We start from the raw sequence: 24943 nt of genomic DNA, 5'->3' as shown, positions 1-24943 counted from the left end.
CATTCCAGTAATGTTAATTTCTATTCTCTGGAGGAGCTTGGGAGCTTCTGAAGCACTCTTTACCAAACATAGGCCAAAGGTGGTATCAGTCTTAACTAGAAGACTGTATCTTTTGAAGACTGCCCATTCTGTCCATTTAGAATAGTGGAGTGTTTTGCCTTGCCAAGACTCCACTACATTTACAGTTCAAATGTGTGTACCCCTTTGCATCAGACCTGGCTGTTTAACAATTTCAGATTTGATTTCCTTGGTTTGCTTTGATCTGCCCTGATTTTGAAAATGAGGCTAAGGTCTCCTACAAGAGACTGATCTAGTAGCTAGCTTCAGTAAATCCAGTAAATCCAAATAGCAGTTGCAAGATTAAGTACAGCTGCTACATTTGCTATCCCTTCTCCAGTGAAATTTAGGGATTGATAAATAATTAGGTTTTTAGAAGATTAAACTCAAATTTTTGAGTGTACTCAAAGATGATGTGTTGGAAAAATCCTGGTGGATTTGTGCACCTGTTCTTATAGTTATGCATGTCCGTAGGAAAACCTTATTTACACTACTGATCCTGATTCAATTGACATAAATACGAAAGATGTGGACAGTACGTTGAGTAGGGCATCCAGGGCGATAAAGAAAACATCAAAAAAGGTAAGTGTTTAATTCCCTACTTGCTAAGTAATTACCTGATATGTGAATCTTCTTAGTCACACCAAAACCTACTAGTGCTAGTGTAGTCAAGAAATTTATGTTGGTATTTCTGCCAATGCTGCCAAAGTTCTATATATGTAAACTGATTAGGAGGAGAAACTGAAATTGGGTTTTTTGTTTTTAATTGCAGCATTGTAAATGCATCCAAAAAATTTGTCTTTTTATACATTAAAAGAAATTCCATGAGATCAGTTGTGCTGAAGAGTTGCAATGTGACTATTCTGTGAGCTATGTAAAATGAAGAGTCTGTGCTAATTCAATTCATGGTGTCCAGACCACATGTACTATTCAGCTGAATGGGCAGGGATGAAAAGAGGGCATGCACTGGTTAACTACTAAAACAGACCTCTAAGATGGTGTATAGAAAGCACTGTTTTGATTTGCAGTGGAATTACATTGCGAATACATGTTAGATGCTAATGATCTCATGCTAAGACTTAATGTATGTAACAACTCTTGTCAAACTCTGCAGGTTACAAGAGCATTCTCTTTCTCCAAAACACCAAAGAGAGCTCTTCGAAGGGCTTTAATGGCACACAGTACAGTAGAAGGAAGGAGTCCCTGCTCAGCTAGTGAGAGATACTTGGGCAGCCGCCTGACCAGTACATCCTCATTAGCAGTAAGTGACTTGGCTGTACAGTCTAAATGGCATAACCTTAACTTTGATAAAGCTGACTGTATTTATTATGGTGCTCAGAACATATTCTTACATGGCAACCTCTTATTAAACAAGGTCCACAATGTATATGCAACACTTATCTATACTTTTTAAAAAAAACTCCTTTTATATTCTAGTCTGAGTAAAGTCACTTAAGATGTCCTATTAGTCTGTAAAATGCAGAAAAATCTGCTGTACCATGGGAAACAAGGAGCGAGAATGCACTATGCAGATTCCAAAAAGTGACCACCTTTGAAGAGTGAACATGCCCTCTCATGGCAAGATGAGAAACTCCTAGCACAACTTGAAATGAAATCATTTCTGAAGCTATCCTAGGACAAAGTATACAATTGGTTCGTGCAACTTTTTTTGAATGGGTAAATTTCCCATAAAAACAGACATCCTGTGCTGTCTTACCTCATTAACTTCTATCCTCATGGACTCTAAATGAGGGTGGGGAGTCAGGAAACTACACCCCAACCCCCACACCCCCTGGAAAGGATACTCATCCTCTCCCCTCCCCAAATCTATGACATGCTCTCAGTCTTCAGTGTCTAAAATAATCATGTACTGCTACTCTTTTCTCTGCTGTAGTTTAAGAATTATAGCAGAAGACGCACAATTGACTATAACAGGTGGGACTGAAAATAAAGTAAACTCCATTTACTCAAAATGTAATGTTATAACGCCTGCTCTTAGATCTATAACTTGTTGAAAATTTCCCTTCTAACTCTCATTGTATTCTTCTCCTATAGTTGCCTTTCAGGGTATCCCCTGTGGAATGGGGTAATAAAGTATAATATGCACGCTAATGGCCCACTGATAATCAACCCAATCAAAATATTGCTTCACTCTGCTGCTTGAGTTAAGGAAGGGAGCATATGAACTAACATTCTGAATGAGCTCAGTGGTCCACCTAGTGCAGTATCCTGTGTCTAACATTAGCCAGAAATGGCCGCTTCAGTGGAAACTGGTAAAAGCTCAGCAGAAGGTTACTAAGGAATAAATTGCCCACAGGGATAGATGCATCCTACCTCTCATTAATTAGAAGTTGGACTTGTGCTGTGAGCATCCCCTTCCAAAAAAAATCATTTACAGATTTAATTTTTATTCCTCCTCCCCTCTTACTATTGTATCTTTGGCTATCCTCATTCTGGTACAGTTTGTATCTCTCATAAAAATAGTTTCATTCCAGTCATGCATTTTCTCTGCCTCCTATGTCCTTATATAGTTGAGCATCACCCTTAAACATGTCAGCAGTACTACAAGAGATTGGTTGAATCCCTTTATTTTCTGTGCATCATCAAGATGAATTCAAAATCTCTTGATGCTCTTCCAAATAGTAAACTACCAAACATATAAGTTGACAGCATGGCATCCATCCCGTGCTTAGGAAAAGGGAAGCTGTGGCTAAAAATAATCCAACCTACAGCTAAATCAGTTATGAAATCAAGTGTTGCATTTGGGTGGGACTGAATGGCAATTTTCACAGTTTTCAAGGTAACTGCATCTCTCACCCCTTTGTGGCCTCCTTGAGGACACCCACACTCTAGGTGGAGTCTTGCAACTCTTTTTGTCTAGATCTGGAATGTAATTCCTTCTTCAATTCACTGATTATCCCATCATGTCTGAATTTCACTGAGCACCTGCAGTTTTGCTTGCTCTCTGGGGCAATGATGGTATCAAAGCAAAGAGTTTGTTCAGGTCAAAAGAGAACGTATCTTAAAAACAGCTCACATGCTAGTCTTAGCTTACCAAATAGTCACCCATCTTTCATTTCTCCAAGTCCTTCAGGATTTGGCCCTCTTGGTCAGTTTCACTGATCAGATGACAGTGACTTTTCCCCACTATGTTAGGGTGATCACTTTATGAGACCTTGACTAACAAAACAGAAAACAGTATAGAGTTAAATTAGCATATGCAACTGTCCCCAGGAGGTAAAGCTACTCCAGACTTGCTACTTGCCTAGGGATTTGCAATAATTACCCCAGTGATTTTTAGTTCCAGTGGGCAGCCCTCTAATTCCCCTCCATGGGATTGTATTCTGGATCCTAGCTCTTAAAGTTACATATAACACTTTATAAAAAAGTTTGATTCAGTTGTCTGAAATTTTGTTTTGTATATTGCTGTGACAGATGATATAGACACCTGGGATATCGGGTCAAAGCAGCACTTCATGTAGGCATTTCAATGGCCTAATGCACAATAGCACTGATAATGTGTACCCAAGAGCATTGTTTTGGATGGGGAAAATGACTTGTGAATTTATTGTATTAATGGTCTTAAATTGAAGTAATCTCGCCTAGAAGCAAACTATTGCAGAAAGAGTACTGATCTTGCTCATATGCATTATTGAACCTGTTTAAAGTGCTATGACATGATCTCACTGCTGTTCCTGCAAAATTAATCTATTGAAGATATTGAGTAAGTTTTTTAAAATTTGCAGAACATAAGAGCCCACTAAGCTTCTTACAAAGGGGTTCAAAGGAATTGTTTAGATGAAATGTTTTGTCCAGATAATATCCTGGCCATCAGTATGTACAATTTTATTTAACTTAAAGAGAAATGACATTAGAAATAAGGCACAATAAAAGAGTAACCAGTGAATTTATGCAGTGTCTGCACTAACTCTTCACTCCCCCCTTCCTGTTTGTAGATTGCTCGTTCCTCTTCTACATACAGCCTAAATGGATCTGTCAAACATGTTGTTAGTGTTCAGCGCTCCAATTCTGTTGATGGGAGCTCTCAAAGTTCCAGGTCTCAACCTGTGCTCTTTCCTGGCTCTCCAACTAGCCATCCTTCACATGCCAGAGAAGGAAAAACTCCTTCCAGCCCTGAAAGCTTAAATGGCCACTCGTTGGCCAGACCTTGTCCCATTCCTGTCATTACTACCACTTGTGACGTAGGAGATGACCAGAGTGGTGTTGAGAACAGTTCTGTCGTTCGACTTTGATCTTTAATGCCCACGTTGCATAAAGTGAGCTTCCTAAAGGTTCTCCTATTTAGCACAACTACTAAAAGATTAAAGAATCTGTCAAATGTTTCTAACGGGTGCTTGGTTTTTCTTGGTCTGTCTTGGTGCACATCTTGGCTCCCATTAGGCTACTTAATATTTCTTCTGTTGTTAACTAGTTGGGTTTGAAATGGGGAATTTAAATTCTGTGGAAATGGAATTGACATCACTGGTCTTGAGGAGTTTTGGATTTCTTTCCAAGTTTTTAAACCATGTTTGCCCTATGATGGCATTGAAGTGCCTCCTTTATATTTATACAATTTAATGTAAATGTGGGCGAGTCTTCATGCTGAAGTCAAAATTTGACAGATGAAATTCTGGATTCAGCATGTAGTCTATTGCCTCTGATTGTATATATGGAAGATTTCTAGAGTACAACTGTTGAGACTTTCATGAGTCTTAAACAGTGAATTTTGCAATTGTCATCCTCTGCTAAATACCTCCATAAGAACATATTTCTCTTCTAGGTCAACAACTAAAGCACAACTATAGTACTATCACTTCAAGTGAAATTAAACTTCTGAAGTTGTAAAGAAAATGTTTAGCTCTTAAAGCAGTTCTTACAACTATTCTTATATTAATTTTAGTTTCAACTTTTGCTTAGCAAGAAACTGCTAAGCCTGCAGATCACCTTAAAATCCACTGATGATCAGTTTTGGTGAAACTCGTTTACAACATCAGAATAGCAAGCCTTTTATCTAGCTTGCAATCATATACAGACATACATAGACTAAGACTATTCAGTAATAAACTATCAAAATTAAGTTACAATTTTTGTGGCTTTTTTTTATACCAAAGTATCTGTTATGATCAAATCAGTAGTTTTTGAGGAATCTTGAAAATATGGTAAGAGCAGAAGAAGTTTAAGTGATTATGTAGCTAGGGGAAGGTCATCTCAATCCTTCAAGATTTGCTAATATAGCAAACTGTGTTATAACGTGTTCTGTGTTTGAAAACTTGGAAGGAGATACTACGCTGTTGTAACAGCATGAACTGCACAAGGATGTGGGTTAGATATGTTTGCTTTATTAAGATAACTCTTCAGAAGGTCTCCTAGTTCTGTGCATACCTCTCAACAATCTTGTTGTGGGGAAAACCTTCATTTTCTCTAATGAACTTAACCATGTGTTTTACCCACCCAGTTCATTATCCAAAACTTGAAAATGCCAATCCTTAATATTAGGGGTCAGCAGACTACCTCTGTTGAAGAGACTGGAGCCACTGTGTCCCCCTTATTTTGGGTCTTGAAATGTTGAGAGGTATGACTACAACACGGAGACTACTACCTTGATCACATTAACAATTTTTTTTTTTTCCTCCCTACCAGGGTATCCCTTCTCCTTCCTTAGTCAACCTTCCCTCAATGTTTGCAAAGAGGAGTCATACCTTAAGTCGATCAACAACCCACTTGATATGAAGTAGGCTTAAAACGAACTACTATGCTGTAATGACTGACAAGCAACTGGCTGTTCAGATGACCTATTACTGACATTAATGGTACTTCAGTCATTGTCACTTAGTTGCCTAACTTAGTTACCTAACATCTTGCTAACTGGTAGGGACTCTTTGACTAGTACTGAAGAAGATCACCTAGACAATCAAACAAGTGAAAAACTTTGATCTAGGCTTATAAACATAATATAAACACTTTCTTTCAACAAACTGTCTCCTTTATGCAATAAACTGTTTTGGTGTCAAATGCTGAAATTAAGAAGTCTCTCTTAATTGAGTCATCCACTGGGTGATGTTCTTCAGTTAATCTAGAAGAGGTTGCTTAGCTTAATCAATTGGCTCTGTACTCATCTTAAAAGCTAATGCATGGACTATTGACTAAACTGAAATAGTTTAAGATATGCCCTTTAAAGTATGACAGTTGGCCTGTTATGCAGCTGCTTTTTCTGGATATTCCAAAAGATCTAGATTGTTGGTGCAAGAAAGTATGTACTGCATATGGTCCTTCATTTTTTTCTATGCATCCTTTTCTAATCCAATACATCCAAATCCTGTAACTGGTTTAGCCACCAAAAGTAACTTGATCTGATAGCGAATTAAAACTAACACTTTTTGGATGTGCAAGTCCAAGAAAAAACATCACTGTACCTAAATTGTACTTATAGCCTTTGAGTTGAGACTATTTTTAGAATGGTCTCCGGAACCTTGTTTAACTACTTTATATAGAGAGAGAGCTTATTCATGCACAGGCTTCTCCAGTGCGAAGCTGAAATTGTGGACCTGGTTTAAGTTTCTAACACTAATATTTTTACTTGCAGGTTTTTAGTGTATAATTTCCAAAACCTTTTTCTACATCTTTGCTATATTTAGTCTTTGTATTTTTTTTCTTTGCAAGCTGTACATTTTAAAATAATCATGTTTTCATTCTGTATTATCCAACACCGTCTCAGGAATTGTCCAACTGTGTATATTTCTGCAGTTAATAACTTTGAACTAATTGCCTGTATGTCATGTGTGGCACTTCCAACTCTAAGATTCCCTTTAACCACAAAATGCTACTTTTTTCTGTTACATGTAATTAGTTTTGCTTTTGAAGATGTCAGATGGCCTGTTACTTCTGTATTTTTAAGATAAGTTTTTTGCCAAAATAAATCATGTAAATGAACTGTTTAAAACAACATTGCTTATATTGTACTAAACAGACTGTTCAGAAAAGTCCAATGAGTCTGTCAAGAGCATTACTGCACTGCATCAGGACTAGTCTAGAGCTTGTTTTAAGTGAGTTCATAAGTAATACCAGTGGCAGCCCACTAAATTAGAAGAATATACCCAACAAGGTTCTTGTGAAATTCCTGAGGATTTACTACTGTGGATGCTGTTCTATCACTTATTATTGCATGTTTTCTGACAATAATACTATCTTTGGTTCCTGTGTTGAAGAAAAAGTAGCTATATCTTCCAAGAGAAATCCCTAAAGTTACACGCAATATGCTCTGAAAGCTAGCTGTAGGGTGGAATATACATATGTAAGTCTAAATTAAAGGAAGAATCATTCAGTGTATTTCAATCAATTAAAGCTAATGCTTGCTTAAACACTACATACTGATACCAGAAATAATTAATGCTTTAATTTCCAAGTAAAGCTAGCAAAATTCCAAAACAGTGAGCTTTCCTCTGCTAGGTCGAGCACTTTTACCACCATCACCTTTGAGTCCCTTGTTGTATTAGGGCCTTTGTTTCATTAAAACTAACAACACAGGACAAAGCTATAAGGGTTCATGCTGTCTGGAATGGTCCATCACCATGAGTGCCAAACCTCAGGGCAGAGTCCAAAAACGTAGAGCCATCCAACTGTTGAAATGTTCTAGAAATTTAGATCTTTCCCAAACCAGTAATCAAATGTGAACTCCTGAAGTCCTATAATTATTTTACCATGGAGTTCTAGCAGTCCCTTGGGCACTCCAGTCTGTCCCTTACCAACCCAGACAAAGCGGACTTAGTGATAAACCTAATCTTACCAAATATCTAATCAAAATATTCAGGTGATTCCCAATCCTCAAGAGACCATCACTGCCACCATGTTAATTTTGTACATAAGATGTCTCACTCGAAAAGGCAATGCTCATAAGCCAGTCTATACGGAAACTGAACTAAGAAAAATAAATGAGTTATGGTTTTAAAAGCAGGCAATATATTTATACAAATGAGTTAGTCTATGGTTCCAAAAAGTGACAGATGTAATGTCAAGCAAATTGAATGCCTGTTAAGGCTAAACATTTGACTGGGGAAATCTCTGCTTTTGGTTTCCTCCCTCCAGCCCTGTGAAAGCAAACAGTGACGAGATACAAAATGTTTAATTCAGCTTATTTAAATTTCCTTCTTCGCAAATTCAAGGTGATGGGATGAGCTTTCTTGCACATAGCACCTTCTACAGGTGTAAGAGGACGCATAAAACCCAGTCTTGTAATCATGACGTTGCATGATTGGCCCATTTAGTCCTTGAAGTCCTTGATGAGTGGGGAACCATTCCTCCTGCTGGGTTCGTAATTCAGAGCAGGCATTTTCACAGCTATAGAACAAAACTTAAGTATTACACTTTTAATAGCATGAATTCAGACATTCTTAAATAAAGATGTATGCATACAATCATTAAATATTTTTTTTTTTTTTTTTTTTATAGAGACTAATGCCATCCCTTACAAGTCTAACACCTGTCTCTTTGAATAAGACTAATGTAAACGGGTGATCTGGTCTGAGTTTCCAGCTAGTGAATTTGTCAGTGCTCATCTGGTGCTAAAGCCCTGGTGAGAGCTGGCACCTGGTCTACCATCATCACAAGAGCACCAATCAGAGACAAGGTCACACCACACCTATGTGTAGAATCTTTCTGAGTGAAGTTACTAGCTGTGTTCTAGATACAGTTGGTCACAAGAATGCCTTGATGGAATTAACAGCTTCTGTATGTGGTAGTTGTAGATCTATTCGGTATGTGGTTATAACAAATCGCTGTAATCACATGTCAACTATATTTTTCAGTTGTGATGACGAGTCTTAGGACTTTATGGTGAGAAGCCCCAAACTGAGTGTAATCAATAAGGGTTCCAGGGTACCAATGGAAATAAAGCAAAAGGCAATGCTGAGCGTAGCTCAGTTAGTTCTGCGCGAGTCCCACAACCAAAAAATATATGTATACAGATGTTCAGGAAATCAATGGCTTTTGTGCCCCCCCATTTCCCCCCTGTTCAAGGGGTGAAGGAAGGAGGTAGGGTGTGGGAAGGGAAGCTTGTTTTTGAAGATTCCAATTTTAAGAAACCAGAATTAAGGGCATCGGAGGTGGTGGTTCTTGTGTTAGCCTTCTCGAAGTGTCAGGAATTAGATGGTGCTGGCCGTAGCGTTGTGACGGCGTAGACCGAGGGTGCGTATTGATGTCGGTGAGTGGTGTGTTGATTGGCTGGCATACTGTTGTAGAAATAAGTCTGCGTGTTAGTCTAACCACTAAACACATGTTGCAAATCAAGCTTGCAAATTCCTGCTAATACTGTCCAGTCACCTTCTGTACGTACTAGCACCAGCAATGGAAGAACCTGGCAAGAAGGGAAAGTTGAATTAGTGAGTACACAAATTAGAATTACAGGCTCGGTACTATCCACTTGTTTACTCCATGAATAGAAGTTCATGAAGAAATTATCAATTTTTGGACTTTAGCAACATGGTTCATTGTCCATCCTATTCTTGCCATTTTAAAAAAATATTTTGCTTCAAACATGAACTCACTAATGGCCAGGTACCTGATGGTGCAGCGATAACTGATTTTGTAAATCTGGTTGTAAAAGGTCAAATGGATACGCCCAGAGCTCCTGCATAGAGCTAATGTGTACTTTGTTGTGGCAAAGGGCCAGAACCAACATCAATCTCCCTCAGGTAGGTTGGGAAATGGACATCATGCTTAATCCTCACTTTCGAGGTTTTACGCTACCAATGATATAACGCTAGAGTAGAACCAGGTCAGAAACTGCATGGTGTAAACTATGTTGCTGGGGCGGCGGGGAAATCCAATTGACCACATCCATGCCAAAAAAGACTTGCCCTGGATCATTTAATTACACAATTTAAGTCTCGTTCAGTGTTAATGAAGCTGCAGTTCTGTGTTCTCATCACCAGGCTAAAGTTTTATTAAGAGGAGAGTGAGAGTAGGGATAACATCCCTGATCCTCCACCAAAACCACATTTTGTGTGTGTGTGGGGGGAGGGGAACGGGGGGGACAGGGGAAGAAGTGCCTTTCTATGTAACTAGGTAAATCTGCCATAGATGGCAGGGCTGAGTTTAGCGTTAGTGTTGCAGCAGGTCTGCACAAGGGCTGAGACCTCCCTAGTCAAATGAGATGCTAAAGTGCAGAGACTGCACTTAGTGGCATTGTGTGCTGCTTTGTGACTGCATTGTAGTGACAGACTTGAGCAGCAGTTAATTCAGGGCATGTTTGTTTCCTGAATTGCTAAGAGCACCTGCCATTATAAATCTCAGGCTAGTGTCAAAAGCCCTTATTCTGCTTTTAGTATTGCCCCTAAGAGAACTAGAATGGGAAAATAAGAGGAGGGAACTCTTTAAATTATGGGCTAAAATACTAGAGATTTATGCAGTTCCACAGTGGGTGAATAGTATAACTGGCAAATTCATTAGTCTTGTAGGTTAGTATGGCTCTGCTGTTTCACTAAACTCAGTGTTTCCCAGTCCCACTAATGGGTGACTATTTGTGTCAGGTAATAGTTCGAGATCCAGATTGCATTGTGATAGGCATCATAAAACCACAGGAAAAAAATGTTTCCTGGCCAAAGATTTTATAATCCAGTGTAACAAGTGGATGTAACAAACAGTGCAGTACTGTCAGATAATGAACAGGGAGCGTTAGGAGGACATTCAAAGGGACTAACATCATAATAGAAGCACTAGTCATCAATAAATGATACTACCTAGCTTTTCAGTCAATCAACTGTCAACGCTGTCCCTGCTCCTGACAGGGAACAGGTCAAACTGTCTTAACACCCAGTAAATCGTGCACTTTGATCAATGCACACCTTGTGTGACTGACTGAGCTGGGGAAACCATTTGGGAAATAGTTAAAGGGGACCAAAATTGAATGCACCAAAGAACTACTATCAACACCCATTTGCCCATAGTAGAATGGGCAGGACTGGAAAATGCCATCATTCACAGAACGAGTAACCCTTCACAAACACTTGGCCTCCACTCCAGATGGAGTGCTTTGTTCGCTGACTCGTTGAAGGAATGAAAGAATGGATGAAAGGGGCAGCTCCCACTGGAAAGAATCTTAAACTACTGTAGCAAAGACCTGGTGAGTTTAAATCTCAGTCAGGGGTGTGAAAAATCCACACCATTGAGCTGCACAGTTAAACAGCGTCCCCGTGTTTAACTGTGCTGGGTTGCTACTGCCTCTAGGGGAAGTGAACTCTGCTCCTGAGAGAATCCCACTCTCTGGCAGAGGTAGTGACTGCACTATAGCTTTGTAAGTGTAGACTAACATCTTAGGGCTTGTAGAGTCACTGTTGCTACTTCCTCTCCATAAATAAATAATAGTTTAGTCTCTTAGATGTAAGGTATTCTGTAAAATGGTGATTTTCAACCGGTGGGCCATGGATGCCCTGGGGGTCTGCAGACTAAGATTTCCAAAGGGGTCTGCATCTCTATTTGAAATTTTTCAGGGGTCCACAAATGAAAAATGGTTGAAAACCACTGCTGTAGAACACAGGATATTTAATAGTTCTTTATCTTCATATTACTTTTGTTCCTGTCTCAAAGAGCTTACAATCTATATGTGTTCAGTCCCTGGTACAAAGGGGTCCAGGCCTGGGATTCTTAGTTGCACCCCCATATTACAAATAATCTGATTATCCCCTGGTAATTTGTAAACTTCTTTTCTCTTCAAATGTGGTTTAAAAAAAACATCAGGTTTCAGCCAACGTAGTCTACCGGAATGCCCTCTCCAACTTTTCGAGGGGGCGGGGGTCAGTGTGGAAAGAACAGTAGCAGCAGGCACTTCTTTAAAGCCTGCTTTACTTTCACTTGTGACTTGGCGGAAGAGCAGCCCAGTGAATATTCAGCAGGCAAGGGATGGTTCAGCTCTCCCTAAGTGAAAGCAATCTGAAGATGACTTATAGAAAATAAAGCACTTGTTCCATAAATTCAGCAATCCATCTTGTCAGTGGATGTACAAAATTAGAAGCTCTTAAAGAATAGGAGATTACAATGACTCGTACTGGCAGTTATTGGAAAATAACTGTAACTGGAAGAAATCTTATCTCTTTAGGGTAATTCCTGCTCCTGCTGCAGCTTGCAGTCATTTTGCCACTGATTCAAGGGGGCTAGGATTTGGATTTTTGTAACAGTGTAGAGGAGCATCGACCTTCATCTATTGTCTCAAATCAGGAAATGAAAAGGCAATAACAATCTCCCCAGGAAAGGATTCCTACTCAGATTAGTTTAGGTGGGGACTTAACGTTCCTTAGAACCCTGCATTGCTGTCCATCCCACACTCAGGGCATGGCTACACTCACAGATGTAGAGCTCTGCAAGGTAAATCAGCCCTCGGAGAGTGCAGCAGGGAAAGTGTTGCAGTGTGTCCACACTGTCAGCTGCCAGCGCACTGGCGTGGCCACATTTGTGGCACTTGCAGCAGCATTGGGAGTGGTGCATTCTGGGCTGCTATCCCACAGAGCACTTCTTCCCATTCTGGTGGTGTGGCTTGTGGGAAGGGGGTGTAAAGGATTCTGGGTCTTGTCCCAATGCCCTTTGATGCATCGTTTCGCATCCTAGCAATCCCTGTGCTTCTGTCCACATTTGGCACCATCTTTCAACATTTTTGTACTGTGCGCTCTGTCTTCCCTTTTGGTCTGCGGGAATGGATCCTGGAGTGCTGAGGAATACGCTGATGGGTCTCGCCAGCATGTCACATTAGGCAGTCAAGTTACTCCTTAAGCTACAAACTGACTGTGAGGAGTCCGGCCATGATATCGACTCATGTAACGCATATGACATGAGATTGCTTGTGGCATTCACGGACATGCTCACCACCGTGGAATGCCACTTTTGGACTCGGGAAACAAGCACTGAGTGATAGGATCACATTGTCCTGCAAATCTGGGATGACGAGCAGTGGCTGCAGAACTTTCGGATGAGAAAAGTCACTTTTGTGGGACTGTGTGAGGAGCTCGCCCCCATCCTGCAGCGCAAAAACACGAGATTGAGAGCTACCCTGCCAGTGGAGAAGCAGGTGGCTATTGCAGTCTGGAAGCTGGCAACTCCAGACAGCTACTGATTGGTTGCTAACCAGTTTGGAGTGGGAAAGTTGACCATTGGAATCATGTTGATACAAGTTTGCAGGGCCATTAATCACATTCTGCTCAGAAGAACCATGACCCTGGGTATGCATGATGTTGTGGCTGGCTTTGCACAAATGCGTTTTCCTAACTGGGGAGGGACGATAAATGGGACGCATATTCCAATTCTGGCACCAGCCCACCTAGCCTCCGAGTACTTTAATTGGAGGGGGTATTTCTCGATGGTTCTCCTGGTGCTTGTGGATTACCGTGGGTGTTTCATTGACATTAATGCAGGCTAGCCCAGAAGGTGCATGACGCATGCATCTTTTGGAACACAGGCCTGTTCAGGAAGCTGCAAGCCAGGACTTTTTCCCCAGACCAGAAGATCACCGTAGGGGAAGCAGAAATGCCCATTGTGATCCTTGGAAACCTCTTACCCTTTAATGCTGTGGCTGATGAAATCCTCAATGGCAGCAAGGAGCAGTTCAACAACAGGCTGAGTTGGTGCAGAATGACTGTGGAGTGTGCTTTTGGCCGTTTAAAGGGCTGCTGGAGCTGTCTGTATGGGAAGCTGGACCTGGCCGATGACAACATCCCCGTGGTTATATCTGCATGCTGTACCCTCCATAACATTTGTGAAGGGAAGAGTGAAAGCTTCATTCAGACATGGACTTCAGAACTTTAACACCTGGAGACTGATTTTGAACAGTCAGAGAGCAGGGCTATTAGAGGGGCCCAGCACGGGGCTGCAAGGATTAGGGAGCAATTGGAGGCTGAAAGCCACCAGTAGTGTTTGGTGCCCTGCAAGGGAGTGATGCGCAGTAGTTCCAATGTTAGTAGGAATCTGTGCTTGCTACACTGACTTGCAGTGCCTGTTGCTTTCCTGGGCTATAGTATCTTTTACTTAATGCAATAATAATGAATGTTTTCAAATCCAAAAAAGCCATTTATTTGAAATAAAATTTATTTATTGTAAAGAAACACAACTGCTTGGGAAACAGAAAGGGCAAGAGAGTGGGGTGGGGAACGGTTCAATCACAGATTTGCGTATGTCCTTTTCTCATACTAAGCCTTCCTGTCTGGAGCGTTGTGCAATGAATGTTGCACTTCAGGCTGACTAAAATGCATGGTGATGGGGGTAGAGTTCAGTGGGTAAGGGTCCTAGTTTGCAGGGCTGGGTGATGAAGCTACAGATGTTGTTGGCAGCTTGTGGTGATAAGAACCCTGATGATGGGGAAAGTGGGTTGGAGGTGACATGGAGGCACAAGGGAAAGAGTTTGGGGACAAGGGCTGCAGGGGTGGGGCGCGGTAGTGCTTCTCCTGCATGGCTACAAGCGCCCAGATTGAGTCCACTTAGCACTCTATAATGCTTATCAGCCACTTCGTGCTTTGCTGCTGGCGCTCCACACTTTGTTGCCGGCATTCTGCATTCTGCTTGCGGATCCTCCTTTCACTTTCCCTCCTCTCCCACGCTTTTTGATTTTCATTAAGGGACTACTGCATGACTTCATGCAGCATGTGTTCTTTGCTTTTAAGTGACCTCTTCCTAATTCTCTGGAGTCTATTGTCTGGTGATAACACGGATGTCTGAGATCTCAAGATTGCATCTGTAAAGGCAAAATGCAACACTTAACAGAGGCAGCATTGTTCACACCAGTCAGAGCAATGATTCTCCCATACTTAAAGACAAGCACAGTCTAACAATAGCATAATTTGCCAGTCCCAGAGTGAATGCACATAACCCACAGGAGCCCCAAAATGGTGAGTAAGCACAGCATCGAGGAGGACTGATAGTTTCAAGGCTGTACTGTCCTCTGGGTTTCTGTGCCTGGGGGAGAGCCAACAGCTGCAGGGGGCCCCTATACTGAACATTGTCCCCACATTTTCCACAGGAGTTTGTCCTGGAAGATATCTCGCTGCTGAGGGTGACCTAGGAAGCAAGGGAGGGTCTTCTACTACAGTGCGGCTTCCGCCCTGGCCCATATGCAGCTTGCCTGTGTGCAGCAATGGTTCCCCTCGCCCCTCACAGCACACTTGTGTGGACATGTTAGTCTGACTGGGATAAGGAATACAGTAGCACTCCAAAGGAACCTACACAAGCGCATTGCACAGCTTCTGACTGAGACCTTTGAAGAGATCACTGAGGCTGATTACCACAATGTGAGAGAGCACATCAACTCCCTATTCTGCATCTAGGCATGCATTCAGCCCTAATTCTCCTTGCCTCAAGAGCCTGCACCAAATAACTTCCTTCCCAAAATAAAAACTGCTTACTGGGAGTCTCCTCTGGTGTTTGTCCTTCCCCAAGCACCAGCTGCTGCGACTGGCTACCTTTCTCCTGACTTGAGAACAGCTCCTGGCTGCATGCATCTAGGGACGCTGGGGTGTCTTCCTCCTCAGTACCCTCTCTCCTGTTTTCCTCCTCCTCCTCCTCTTCCTGCCTTGTTGAACTGGGCTCTGGAGTGTCCATGGTGGTCCTCAGAGTGGAGGTGGGGGTCACCCCCCAGTATTGCATCCAGCTCTTTGTAGAAGTGGCAGGTCATGGGAGTAGCACCAGAGTGGCAGTTTGCCTTGCGGGCTTTGTGGTAGGCATGCCGCAACTCCTTCACTTTAACCCTGCACTGCAGTGCGTCCTGGTCATGGCCCCTTTCCATCATGTCCCTTGATATCTGCCTGAAGGTATCGTAATTTCTACGGCTGGAGCTCAGCTGGAACAGGACAGCTTCCTCCCCCCAAACACTGATGAGTTCCAGCAACTTGCCATTGCTCCATACGGGGGATCCCTGGTGCGTGGAGGCATGGTCACCTGGAAAGATTCGCTGAGAGCACTCCATTCCTGGCTGAGCAAACAGGAAGGGGATTTTCAAAATTCCCAGAGAATTGAAAGGGCTGGTCTGACGGTTGGTCACCTGAGGGCAGGGCAATAGAGTTCAAAGTGATGTCCAGAGTGGCTAGAACAGGCATTGTGAGACACTTCTGGAGGCTAATCAGAGCGCATTAACAGGCCAGGGCATCCACATTGGTGCTGCGGCGCTCTAGCCATGGCGCACCAAGCATTATGCCTCTCACGGAGGTGGAGTACCAGGAGCGCTCCAGCCGTGGAGTCAGTACACTCTACGTGCCTTGCCAGTGTGGATACATCGTGAGTTAGAGCACACAGGGCTGCTTTAATGCGCTGTAACTCGCAAGTGTAGCCATGCCTTTACAATCTGCACTACTAAGTAGTTACGTAGCTACTGTCAAGGAGAATGTTCTCCACACCTTCAACAATTTTGGGTATCAGTCTCATGTTTCTCTCCCAGCAAGTATGTACGTCTCTTTCAAGTCCCTTTTGCTAACGGCCTCACTCTGGTTTAGAGATATCATTACTGTAGATCATAGTTAACACATAACAGAATGCCATGGCCATGCTTAAGCTAAAGAGATTTATTATAAAAGAATTTACAGTAGTGCCCACGGACCTCTTCTGTGATCAGTGCCCTCAAAAGCTTCCATTGTCAATAGCCAAGACCAGACAAAACATGGAAGATTATTGCTCCTGTTTTACACATGGGGAAACAAAAGCACAGGAAAAGGAAGTGACATGCTCAAGGTCATCCGGGAAGTCTGGGCCGCAGCTCGACTTGAACCCTTTCCTCCTGAATCCCTGTCCAATGTCTGAATTGCTAAAGCACGCTTCCTTACATCAGATCGGAGAGCTCAAAGGTCGCAGCCAGCCATAAACCTATCCCTATTTAGAATTCATACCTCACCGTTTGAAATAAACATGCTTTCACTGCAAGCCTAAAGCTTTTATGGATGAAGATGATTCATCTTTCACAATGCTTTGTTTGAAGAGAAAAAGCGGAGCGATTGGAACTGCCTGAGTGCACCTGTTTTTGAGTCTGGTGCAGAGAGGACTGCTTGACCTGTATTTTACAATAAAATAGCAGCTATTTCACAGTTTTCTTGCTACTATTTTTGAAACTGATGTTTACATCTAGAAGCCAGACATCAGCTGAAGACAAAATAAGGGCCAACTTGAGTGACTTTTTTTTTTTTAAACCGACAAGAAAAGCTGTTCAGAGCTAGAGATGTTGGCCAGCTCTACACAACAGCTGTTGGAGTGGTGAAGTAAACTGAAGTCAAGTTCTTTGCCTTGAGACTGGTTTTAAGCTCAGAGTCAGAAAACTGCTCTCCTCTACCACTGACAGAAGCCAAAAGGGCAATCAGAATGCCACAAAAACAAATTAAATGTCAAACAAGTCATGTTTAGATAGGAACATTAGGGCAATTAAGGGCTGGATTTTCAGTTGCCACAGAATACATTTACAGCCCACGTGTAAACACAACCGAACACTTGTTTGTGCAAATTAGTTAAGTACACAATTATCCTCTGTGTGTGCAAAAGCCTGTTTGTTTTGTGGTCTTTTGGTGCCTTTAATTGTCTGATCATAGCAGTAATTAATTAAGCTTGGAAATGTTCAGATAAGGGTTATGTATAACCACAGTTGATGCAGTCACCTCTAATAGTGTAGGAATAATGACAGAGGTGGGTTTTCTTTTTGTTTTGTTTGGTTTTTTTTTTAATTGTATAAAGAGGGGAACAGGACCTATGATGAAGAAACAGGAGGCTGATAACACATTGTGAAGGATGTAAGATGTGAGATATTCTCATATTTTGAGCATAGATAGGAAATACGGGAGGCTTTATATATGTGGAGTACATATGTGAACTAAGAGATAAGATGTGGGTTTCTGCAGAATGTGCTAAACAGTAGGAGTGAAGAGGCAAGACCAGTGGCCTGTAGATGCTGGATTGGAATGGTCTAGTTCATCATTAGATCTATTTTGAAATTTTTCAAAGTATTTTCATGATCATTGATTTATTGTTGTGAAAAAATTCACCATTTTTCACTTGTCTTCTCCCACTCAACAAAGTAATCAATAGCGATAAGTAAGGGTATGTGAACTGGAGTAGAAATGTAAGTGGGGTAGAGTAAAGTGGGTAAGAGGCAGAGGCATAGCGAGCACCCTCCGTACCCTCCGACCGGAGGAGGTCCCGCAAGGAAGGGGGCCCCTAAAAGTGGCAAAAAAAATGAATGCAACAGTGAAGATGGTGTCAATATTCGTGAAGCGTTTGTTGGTTTTCTTAATGTTCATGATACAACTGGCGAGGGCTTATTGGAAGCGTTTCTTGAAAAGGCAAACAACTTAGGAATAGACATTGCTGACATGAGAGGCCAAGCTTATGATAACGGCGCAAATATGAGAGGAAAGAATAAAGGAGTTCAAGCCCGCATGCTAGAAATAAATGACCGTGCCTTGTATGTACCATGTGGAGCTCACACTTGGAATCTTGTGATCTCAGACGCGGCAAAGTCATCGAAATATGCCGTTGACTTTTTCGGTAAGGGGCCCCAGACATATGTTCGGAGGGGGCCATGTTCTTTGTTGCTACGGCCCTGGTAAGAGGAACAATGGTTGTGATGCAGAGACAGAGTTGATGGTGGTGGTGAAGCCATAACTGAAATTTCTAGTCTTTCAGAATCACGGGATGGCTAATAATATAAAAAAGTATTTTGTCAGCTGGGATGGGGCAGGGTCTGCCTTTTGACCTAATGCCAGTGATATGTGAATCCTTTGTTCTGTGGGGGTGGGAGCACTGTGGATGAAACATGTGTCCCCCTTTTGGGGAAGTAATATCACGTGTCTTTTAGTAATTCATACACTTTCCCCAATTCACGATCCCTGGCAAATGCTCAGGATGGAATTAGTGGGCTCAGGGGCGAGGTTGCAGTATACTTTTGTGGGCTGGAGGAAAGTTTGCTTCTATCTGAGGTCTTGGAAGGTGGTTCGTGGGTGCTCATTTCCCTCCTTTCCTCCCATAAAAGCACAGCCTACTGAGCACAGTATTGATCTGTTGAGAGATTCTTCTAAATTGGGATTGACTAGAATCTAAATCCTGTTACCTGTGCTCTTGGAGGATTTGTTTTGTGTACAGTTAAAAATGGTGGTGTGTATTTCCCACTGTTGGGAGATACTAACTACCTCAGCATCACTGCCCTCATGAATATTCAGATTCTCTATCTTTACCTAAACAGTAAGTGATTTATTGCCTATACTGGATTGCAAGTTCCTACATGCTTTCTGCTACTCTGTGATGGCAAAGATAGCATTTCGGTAGTTTCTGCAGTGTCTCAGCCTGGAGGGAATGTAAATATAAGCATAATTGATTTCTAAAATGTGTCTTTTCTCTGTGTTTCAATGGTTTGTGCATTACAGTCGGTATGGCTGACAAATCAGCACTGATTCTAATTAAAAAGCTGAATATATTAAGGAGTTTCACACATCCATTTCTTCCTCAGATTAAAACCCTAGCTGTATGAGTGAGTGCTAGCAAAGCTCTAATAGATACAGTTTAATTACTTGCCATTTTGCTTTGACTTAACAGTTCATGAATTACAGTAGCTATGACTGACAGATCATTGCTGATTGCTAATTAAATGGTAGAATCCAGTTTTCTGCACTTCCAGTTTATACCCCTTGAAAAGTGACACTCTGGATCTTAGCAAAACGTATTTCTCTGTGCTCATTTGTTGATTATGTAAAACCTGACGCTCTTATCCCTGTGTGAAATGAAATTTCTCAAGGTAGTTTTAACATAAGTGGCAGATAAATAGTAATTCTATTTTCTAAATCTATCATCTCACTTATAAAGGAGACTTTGGAGGGAGACGGTTAAAGGCAGTATAATGACTCAGCGTGGTTCCCGTCACACTCAATCTCTTATGGATCACCTTACCCGTCATTCACTGAATATGAAGAACAATGAGATCTTCAGCCTTTATCTGTAAAATGGGATAGTTCATTCACCACCTCGGCACCCACTAGGTCACCCCCAGACACCAGAACAAATGCAGGAATACATTTTCTTACCTCTTCAGTTGTCTGTTTTATTCAATACGCTTTCGGAATTTAATTTGATCCCTGCCAGAGGGGCATACTTTAATGATAGCAATCTAGACAAAGAATGAGGTAGAAGGTGGGAGCTTTTAGAGGTGGTTGTCATCAAGCGTTAGATGGGAACAGAGAACATCATGGAGGGTTGGGGGACTAATAGCTATAACACTTCTGAAAAAGTGTCTGGTAATATTAAAAATATTACTCCAGAATTAAATTCACAACCCGGTCTCATTAAAATTGGCCATTATGTTGCAGGATTAGAGGGAAGCAAATCTTACAGAATTTACCTTTAAAAAGGGTGCTAAAGGTAATCCAGGGAGTTACAGAACAGAAAGCTTTACTTTAGTAGTGGCAGTTTTACTAATTGAAACTGTAATTAAAATAGAATTGCAAAAAACTTAGACAAACGTTCATTAAAGGGGAAAATTGGCACAGCATCTCTAAAGGAAAATTTTGCTTTCCTAATCTGTTACGCTTCTGTGAGTGTGTCAACAAAGCAGTGAATAGCTCAACCTATGAGCACGGAAGTCTAGATATTGCCATAAAGCCAAGGTAAAGGAGAACAAGACATTATTTCAGCTCGCATTTATCAAAAAGTATTGTGTTAGAGTTCTTGACATTCAGATAATCATAATGGTCCCTTTTGCTGTTAATCTAAAGAAGGGAAAAAACCCAAGCAAGGTGTGTTGGAAGAAAAAGATAAAGCATGATAAGACACATCATTACTTCCTGAATATCAGGAATATCCCCATCCAAATCTAGTTCTTCACCTTTTAAAAAAACAGGGACCATTTTTATTGCAGATGCTCCCCAACTTATGCAAGCATTCCATTCTGGAATGTCTTGCATAATTGGAATTTTGCGTAAATCAGAAACTTATACCTGACCATTACTCAAAAAACAAAACAAAAAAACTATTTCTAGCTTGCGGAACGTTTTCTGTAAGTGCAGATTTGTGTAAATCAGGTTTGCGTAACCTGGGGAGTGTGTGTCTGCATTAATCTGAGACAATAAAAGGACTTAGTCAATGCCAATTACATATGTAAGATTCTAAGCCGTGGTATGTAAAGGGGACATCCTTCATCCAAAGTAAGAATTAAATTATACTGCTGATTTAGTATTTAAACATGAGAATGATGAATGCTACAGAGAAACATAAAGTAGACGGACTCAGATTGCATAGTTTAGAGATTTGTTTCATTAATCCAAAAAGGTATAGTATAGGACCTTAACGCATGAAATGGAATAAAATGGGGTTCAGCCTCTTGTGCCAAATATGAATAGGTTGATCTGATTTACATAAGGTCATCCTCGACTGAAGTTAAATGCAACAGTTTTTTTTGAAAGGTGCTGTAAAAATAAAGCTGTTGCATTTGTTACAAGCAACATCTAAGTAATTTCTTTACCTGTGGTTCAGATTTCAAATGTTATTAACCTAGTGGGTTATATCTGTATACCAAATATTTCTGATATACAGAAAAAATATATATTTTCTACATACAAGCATATTAAAATGTTTCATAATAATCCATATAATTTTATGTCAGCCTCTCTCCATCATTTAAAAAAAAAAGAGTGAAACAGTCTTTAGTCAGTTGTCCAAATTCAGGCCTCATTTACAGCTGTGCAACTCGACTGAGGTCCATAGGGTGTAAAGAACATCTTCGGCAAGAGAGAGGAGACGGTTCAAAAGAATGCGAGCAAGGATCTTGGCAATGGAGAGGAGGGCAATCCTCAATAATGCCTGCACATTGACTTGTCCCCTGTCTTAAAAATAGTCACAATATTGGCATTCTTTAAGTAGGGTGGAATTTCCTCATTATTCCAAATTCTAACAAGAAGTTGATGAAGTTCTTACATAAGTGCTATGTCACCAGCTTTGAAGACCTCCAGGGATATGCCATTTAGGCCCGGCGCCTTGTTTCTAGGCTGAGTGATGGCAAGCCGAACTTCTTCAGAAGATGGGGGATCATCAAGATGTTCTATAATTTAATGCTGAAGAATGGACTTAATGGTGGCAGCAGAGACTTCAGATTCGCCATTTAACAGAGTCTCAAAATGCTCCTTCCAATGTTGTTTGTGGGCTACATTGTCCTTAAGAAGGGTGGAACTGTCCTGGGATTGCAGAGGAGTTATACCATTTAAACTTGGCCCATAGATGGCTTTTGTTGCTTGAAAAAAACTTCTCATCATGTTGATTAGTGAAGCTCTGGATCTCTATGGTCTTTGCTTGCCACCAGCGATTCTTGATGTCACACAACCTCCTTTGAGCTACACCTTTAAGCTGATTATAAGTCTCTAATTTTTGCTGGTTAGAGGGTTCAGTTTGCCAAGTACAAAATGCACTTCTCTTCAGCTGAATAAGAGCTAGGATTTCCTCATTGTTCTGAATAAACCAATCCTAATGGCAGTGAGTGAAGTATCCAACTGATTCAGCACGTCATGTGATTAATGGTCTGGAACTCCTCCTGATGTGGTTTCAGACCGTCTTGAGGCGTCACCGACATGTTTGTTATACAAGAGATTCAAGAGAAGTGTAGAGAACACTACCAGCCATTGTTTGTCATTTATTGATATAACTAAGGCCTTTTGATTCCCTCAATTGTGAAGTGTTATGGAAGGTACTGTTTAGGTTCGGTTGTCCATCGAAGTTCATTCGTGTTCTTAGGCTACTTCATGATGGGGTGAACTGCAAAGAATGTGACAGTCAATCCTCAAAGCTGGTGGATATTTCAATACTTAGATTTATGAAGCCAGCACTGAACAGCTTCTGTTATACCTTACTGTTTACTCTGAAGTCCAAAACATAGTTCCTTTAAAAGTAACCCAGCCTCAGGCCTCCACCTAGTTACCCAAGTCAGGTATGATGAAGATTAATGAAAATCTTATTCATCATATAAAAGGATTGGCACATTACCTCCCAGATTAATGAATATTAAAGATCTTACCCAAGTACATGCTTTTAGCCAATTCTTAACTAAACTAAAAATTTATTTGAAAATAAGAGAGAGACAGTATGGTTAAAAAATCAATATACCTACAGACATGAGTTCAATTCTTGAGGTCCAGAGTTATAGCAGAGATGGTAATCTCTGGAGTTGCAGAGTTCTTTTAGACTTTAGTCCATGGGTTATAGTCCAATGTCCAATATCATATCCAGGGTGTACCAGTTTAAATGGGATCTCATCTTGTGACTCAAACTTCCCCTGGTGAAACTTAAGCAGATAGGAGATAACAGAATCAGGACCCAATGGTCTTTTATACCATTTTCTATCAGCCACTTGACCCTATAGTGGCCAGTAAACAATAGGTTTTTGAAGTAATCTTCTGCTTCCTAAACACTACCAGAATTAGTTATATAAATTAACACTGGGCAATTTATTCATTAGGCAATCTATCACAAACTTCAAACAGACATATAGACAATTACATTATTTCACCCAAGATTCATCTAAATGAATTCCCTTTTGATCTTTGAATCCATAGCTATATTGACAGATAGGAACTGCCTGTTTACCTGGCTGACATTTATGAGTACGCATATGCATTGAATGGCCTTAACTGCCATTTTTAACATGTCTTTACAGGCGGACTCTGGGTTAATTATTCTGCAGGAGGCATAACCCTTTCTGGCCAGGTGTTGTACTCTTTATAAGATTCATTGCAGTTATATAGCAGTGGTACCAATATTGATGTGAATGATTATATTTTAATTAGACAACATCATGGCAACTATCTTAACTACTATAGAAATATTAGAAAAGCCGAGGTACACACAAGAGCGACACACTAGGGTTCCATCTCTGACTAAGATGGTTGAGAAGGAACTGAGGTGATTTACCTGTGCCCCCCAATATAACTTCTCTATCTGACATAAGAAGGTATAGGGTGCATGCAGGGGACATGGTTAACTGAAAATCTCTGATTGAGGACTCTAGAGGTTCATGTCTACCTGAAGCAGAGCACTCATAGGACACTACTCAAAGAACAAGAATGAGCCCCTGGCGGTGAATTTCCTTACACTGGATTTTTTAAAAAAAGAGCCTTTGCATCTTCATTTGATATGAAAAATAAGAGACACACATTAGTAAATGATGCCTATGAGTGGCAAGCTATGAGCCCTTCATGCTTATTTATTAATAGTAGGCCTTGTATAATTTGTATGCTGCAATCACTAGAGGGAGAGATGATCTCTCACACACATTCAGTCCTGGGCATGTTCTCTCTCTCACACACTTTTATTATTATTTATGGGTGTTATCAATATATTTGGTCCTATATTTAATACAAAGGATAATACAATCCATACCCCAAAGTGCTCACAACCAAATTCCATATTCCTTAATTAAGCAAAATTCCCATTGACTACAACAGGAGTTTTGCTCAAAGATGGTACAATTTGGTCCTTACAGTCTAAGGACTCAGTGCTTTTCCTATTGAAGTTAATGGGTCTTTTGACTTGATTTCAGCGTCATTAGGATCAGGGCCTAAGTTAGCCAGTTCAGACACACAATGCAATTGAGATACTGAACATTGTTCAGCTTTCTTCCTTCTGTGCAGAGAGGCTACCTGCCCTGGAACACAAATAAAATGACTGGAGAGATGGAGTCCAGTGGTATCACAGTGATTCCTTCAACGCAGAGTAAGTGAACTCAGAAAAAGTTTTCAGATAAAAACATTGCAAAAAAAATCACTTTCTTAAACTTGCGACCACATTGCTTCCTTTAGTAGCTTTCATGTAAAAAATTAGTTAAAAATAAATCACTCTAGGCTATGTCTTCGCTATACGGAAAATTCATGGCAGAACAGTTTAATTAATACATTACAAAATGCCAGCTATG

General features: G+C 40.9%; 1 protein-coding gene across 1 annotated transcript in view; it reads left to right on the top strand.

Annotated features, from left to right (window-relative positions):
• Positions 1–4310, top strand: part of ECT2 (epithelial cell transforming 2) — a 45002-nt gene extending 40692 nt beyond the window's left edge. Inside the window, exons 23-25 of the mRNA XM_032783654.2 lie at positions 532–639; positions 1172–1318; positions 4014–4310. Of these exons, the coding sequence (XP_032639545.2) occupies positions 532–639; positions 1172–1318; positions 4014–4310 (552 nt within the window). The remainder of the gene's footprint in view (positions 1–531; positions 640–1171; positions 1319–4013) is intronic.
• The last annotated feature ends 20633 nt before the right edge of the window (positions 4311–24943 follow it).

The sequence above is a fragment of the Chelonoidis abingdonii genome, chromosome 8 (assembly GCF_003597395.2).
Source record: "Chelonoidis abingdonii isolate Lonesome George chromosome 8, CheloAbing_2.0, whole genome shotgun sequence".
In the NCBI taxonomy this organism is placed as follows: Eukaryota; Metazoa; Chordata; order Testudines; family Testudinidae; genus Chelonoidis; species Chelonoidis abingdonii.
The sequence above is the reverse complement of the archived record's forward strand: the minus strand, read 5'-3'. Positions and strand labels throughout refer to the sequence as shown.